Here is a 4,933-nt window from a genome sequence, read left to right on the forward strand (position 1 = left end):
ATGCACCCAACAATTCAATCAAGAACATTTATATAAGGACAATAGAATTACCATGAAGATTACGAAATCTGAAAAGAAAACATTCTAATGTGGAATTAAAGACACACGAATTGATTTCGAATTTATATATGAATACAAAATGTTAATTCTATATACAAATAACTTATTTGATATATTAAACTAAATTTGTTTAGTTGTGTTTCTAGTATCCTATTTATAAGTAACTATTATATCTATGTACAATAAAATTTATAATCTCTTTCCATGAAATTAGTGCTTTGTATCGATCCTTTTATAGTTAGTGTTATTGCTAGACATTAAAGCTTTTCAAAATTTCTCACAAATATGACCAACAACATGGCTACATTGGTGGCACGAAAATCAAAAGAATCGATATGAAGTGGGTCAACTGTATGAACTGTATTACAGCTCTAGTATTAGGCTAGAACTGCTACTTGTGATTTGTGAATTACATTTGTTTTCAATCGGTGATTTTTTACAGTGATTTGTGATCACTGGTAGAGAGCACAACTGTTCCCTACACGCGTCGTCAAAATCAAAACTTGCCATCTAGTAACACTGTTAGCGATGCTCGATTTTGATCATAGTTACTACTGGCGTACAATCTTGAATTGACGTTACAGATATATTGTTATATAAATATCCAGAATAGCTATCATTTTGAGCATATAGTTGCACTACTAATTTCATAACAAAATGTTACGTCTAATTTTAAATAAAATTTTAACACAGGTATGCATAACAATTATCAATGAGTTAATGTTTTTACAAAAATATTTTAAATATTTTATTTTCCTCTTATTAAATTGTTCTATTGCTTTAAAAATGATAAATTAATTATTTTAGAAAGGAGAATTAACGCAATTACGATTTTTATGTACAAAAACAAGCAAGCAATCTGCAATGAATCCAAACGTTCTTGGATTGAGTGACAAATGTGTTAAAGTTCCAAATGCACGTAAGACATGAATATATTATTATTTGATAATTATTCAATAAGTAACAGTTGTTATTAATTTATTTAACTTTTCAATTTTGTAAATAAATATTAATGTTATATAAACATACTTTCAAAATGAAATGATTTAATCTACAAACTCTGAGGAATATTTCTTTTATCAGCGTAATTCTAAATTGTAATTAGCTATTTATATTGTTCAGTAACTTAAATAATTTCTAATATCATTTTTGCACTATTTTGATGTTCCACAATTTGTAATAACTTGTGGGAATCCTATATTGAATAATTATAATTTATCTTACAATTTAAATTTAAATTTTGTGCACTATAGAATTTAAAAAAAACTTTATTTTACAGCTGTAGGTCCTGGTGCTGCCAAGGATAAAGAATACAAAAATCCAGAATATTTTTGTTATCACGTAGACAGTTTTGGAGAAGCAGAAGTAGAATTAGCAAAACATAGATTACCAGCACCTTCTAATAAAGTACCTTTTAATCGATAAATAGACTATTTTAATGTTTTCGTTTGTGAAGATTTACATAACAGATTAGAATAAATTAAATTAAATAGAAAAATGACAAAAACAAGTTATTAATCAATAATCATTAATATACAATGCAACTGAGGCTTTATTTGATAAACTATTTCTAGAAATCACTAATAAAAACTCCCAATCTATTCAAGAAAAATTTTTTTCACAACAGTTAAACGATGAGACAAAAGAATGTATAGAAAAAAATAATTAACAAGCTATTCAGAGAAGATTCGTAAGACTAAGGAAATGAAAGAGTAAAGTAAAAAACAGAAATTGGAAGAAGTTAAAGGTACACAAGCTGAAGATAGTGCTTGCAATGTGCAAACATCTAGTGAAATACAAATTTGGTGAATAAAGATTTAAATTAAAACATGATACAAATTATACATTTATTTTTACTTAAGTTTTACGTTTTTGTGTGCTGATATATAATACATTATTACCACGTATAAAAGCATCACCATATTTGTCTTTTAATTGACCGTTCACATATTCTTCCGTTTGTTCAAGTGCAATATTCATATAACCATCAAGACATGCTAAAACACCTATTAAATTTAAAGAACATTAATCAAAAAAATATTTCACATATTATTGTAATTTGTTTAAGAATTAAATACAAATATCACCTCTATAATCTATGCCACTATTTAACTTTACAACAACAGGACGGCCATGGATCTGTTGAATAAATTGAGATAATGCTTCTTTTCGACTCATCTGTAAATAAATATGCAGTATAAAATGTAAATGTTTATTTATTATGTTTATTAGGTGAATTTCTATAAAGGTTAAAATATATTTCTTTTAATGAAAGTTAGCTTGTACCTCGCATTTGTTAACTTTTGTATACAGTGTTTTATTTTTGTTTTATATTTGTTGTTTATGAAATTTAGAACAATGCACTATCGTTTCACATTTATAAGTAACCTGTGTCATAAACAGTAACCAACAGCTGACAAGAAATGTCCTATCGTTGGTAAATTTTCACAAATCTGGTGAATCTTTCAGAAGTAATAATTTTACAATTAAATCATAAATATGTACATTTGTATTGATAAGAGAATAAACTATGTTAGAAATATTAATAAAATACATTGTTGTTACAGAATAAAAACAAATTTATTTCACATATCTTGTTTTCATTTATTTTAAAATATCCGTACACTTTGCGAGCAGATACTTCAACAATCTATGGACACGAAATGCACGAACCCCCTTTCGATTCAGAATTTCCCTATTAAAACATGCAACGAGATATCCTTAATTTTATCTGTAGGGAGCATAAAGTAACTCCCTAGTTACTAACGCAGATGGCGTAGTTGACGCCGATGCCAATCGTCAAGATGGAGATCGGAGTGCTCTAGAGGATTTGTCTCTAGACACTCCCTGGTCCTCGCGAGATAGTCGTCTCCAAGGCTTGGACTCCAAGCTAGCCTGAAAGACAGGCGAATAAAGAATCCTAACCGCAAAGCCACATGTGTAGTTATTTCCTAGGTCCCGTATTCCTATACGTAGGTTACAACCTACATATCTATAGTTATATCTATTAGCGCAATCTATCGTTATCGCTATGAAAAGTAAACTGGCGCTGAAACTTTCCTCTCATAGTGTAAACCATTATTCGCGGTTGTAGTACACCTGGCGACATTCACGCGCAGATTCTTTTTGATTTCGCGTAATATTGTGCTAGTCTCACATCGTTTCTCGTAGCGAAAATACCTGAAGACATTTGAATTTTTACAAGATTAAGTTCGAATCAATTAAATACTGTCATGTGGTCGACTAATTTAGATAATAGTGGGAGTTTTGAAGGCGGATTTATGGATAATAGTAAGAAAGCTTCGCAAAGTGACGTAAAATTTCGAAGAGTGCAAACTATTGCTTCTGTCATGATACGACATTTACTCACTTACCCTACAGTCGAGGATATAAGAATCTGGGATATTCCTACACGCATGTTTTCGATTGTTGGAATAATACGAAACTTCGAGGAAACTGCAACAAAAATGGCATATGACGTAGAAGATCAGACAGGTTCGATTTAACATATCGATTTTTGTATTTTAGACATTTGTATTTTATATTTATTGTTTATTAAGAATATATGGAAATCTTGGAAAGAATGTATGGAAAGTCTTGTTGTCTTGTCTTATTCAGGTACAATAACTGCGCTGAAATGGTTAGAAGCAGATAAAAAAGCATCGGGTCTTCTTATGCAGACAAACATATATGTTAACGTTATTGGCTTGCTCAGAGAACAGAATGAGAAACGACACATGCTTATTTTGAAACTAAGACCATTAGTAAATTTGAATGAGTTAACAACTCATCTACTTGAAGTTACTTTTCTTATGTTAAAAGCTGAAGCAATGCTGAAAAATGAGTTAGAAAACAATCAAAAGAATGATACAAATGAAGGACCAAGCGAAGATACTCCTTATTATGGAATGACGAAAGAGCAAACATTAGTTTATAAAATTATTCATGCACAAAATGCTACCGAATCTGGCATTGAAAGATGTGATATTAAAACCCAAGTACCAAGAAAAATGTTAACAGAAGTAGATGGTATATTAGATTTCCTTGTTTCCGAAGGTCACATATATACAACAAGTACAGATGATCATTTTAAAACAACTTAAATTTATGTATTACCATGGTAAATCATATTTTTTTATTTCATTCAATGAATTAACAGTATCAATATTAAGTTTAACATGTAGATTTATTTTGTAATAAAAAATTATACATATAATAAGATAGTACTAATACATTTTTTATATATTTATTTTGAAATCACATCGAAGATAAATATTTAATTTTGTTGTTTTGTTTTCATTTGCATACTCTTGTATCCTCAAGAATACTAACATTCATTATGATGTAAATATATATGTATATGTACATTTGTTCATGTAAACATAGGTTGGTTTTGTACTATATTTTTTTTTTCAACATGAGTGTAATTGATTAAATAGCATATATATTTAAGTATTAAATATGTTTCATCTTCATATATTTATTATGAAAAATGATAGAATATTTGAAATAAAATTTTTTTTCCCTTATTGTGCTACTTTTTAACAATATATAAATTAAATATAGTAATTTGTTAAAAACAAGGATATGAAATGGTTAAGTAGATGTAGTAGGAACAGTTTGCTGTTCTTTGGGAAATTGTTTTTATTATTTTTATTTACTGGAATGTAAAAAAGGAAAGTATTTTAATCGAGAAAAATTTCAAAAATTTCTTTTTATGAAAAAGTACATTTTAAAACCCTCCCTAACAGTATGGCCAGATTTGACATAATTGAGTGTATCGACGGCGACACTACTAACGACGAATTTCCTTAGCATCTAACCGAATCTAACGGAGTCGTGGGGAAAGTTCAAAAATTTTTACCAATGTACT

The 4,933-nt window shown here is 28.7% G+C and overlaps 3 protein-coding genes across 3 annotated transcripts; 2 read left to right on the forward strand and 1 right to left on the reverse strand.

Moving 5' to 3' along the window:
* The first annotated feature begins 513 nt into the window (after positions 1-513).
* Positions 514-1,756, forward strand: Ndufv3 (NADH:ubiquinone oxidoreductase subunit V3). Its single transcript, XM_076773059.1, has 3 exons — positions 514-753; positions 868-979; positions 1,340-1,756. Exons 1-3 carry the CDS (start codon positions 718-720, stop codon positions 1,483-1,485), a joined length of 294 nt encoding a protein of 97 aa, XP_076629174.1. The 5' UTR covers positions 514-717; the 3' UTR covers positions 1,486-1,756.
* A 105-nt stretch (positions 1,757-1,861) lies between these two features.
* Positions 1,862-2,475, reverse strand: LOC143345688 (U6 snRNA-associated Sm-like protein LSm6). Its single transcript, XM_076773060.1, has 3 exons — positions 2,347-2,475; positions 2,148-2,238; positions 1,862-2,066 (listed from the first exon to the last, which is right to left on the reverse strand). Exons 2-3 carry the CDS (start codon positions 2,236-2,238, stop codon positions 1,918-1,920), a joined length of 240 nt encoding a protein of 79 aa, XP_076629175.1. The 5' UTR covers positions 2,347-2,475; the 3' UTR covers positions 1,862-1,917.
* A 674-nt stretch (positions 2,476-3,149) lies between these two features.
* On the forward strand, positions 3,150-4,520 carry LOC143345925 (replication protein A 32 kDa subunit). The gene is made up of 2 exons (XM_076773545.1): positions 3,150-3,555; positions 3,679-4,520. The coding sequence occupies exons 1-2, from the start codon at positions 3,294-3,296 to the stop codon at positions 4,161-4,163; spliced, it is 747 nt and encodes a 248-aa protein (XP_076629660.1). The 5' UTR covers positions 3,150-3,293; the 3' UTR covers positions 4,164-4,520.
* The last annotated feature ends 413 nt before the right edge of the window (positions 4,521-4,933 follow it).

Source organism: Colletes latitarsis, chromosome 9, assembly GCF_051014445.1.
Source record: "Colletes latitarsis isolate SP2378_abdomen chromosome 9, iyColLati1, whole genome shotgun sequence".
Lineage (NCBI taxonomy): Eukaryota > Metazoa > Arthropoda > Insecta > Hymenoptera > Colletidae > Colletes > Colletes latitarsis.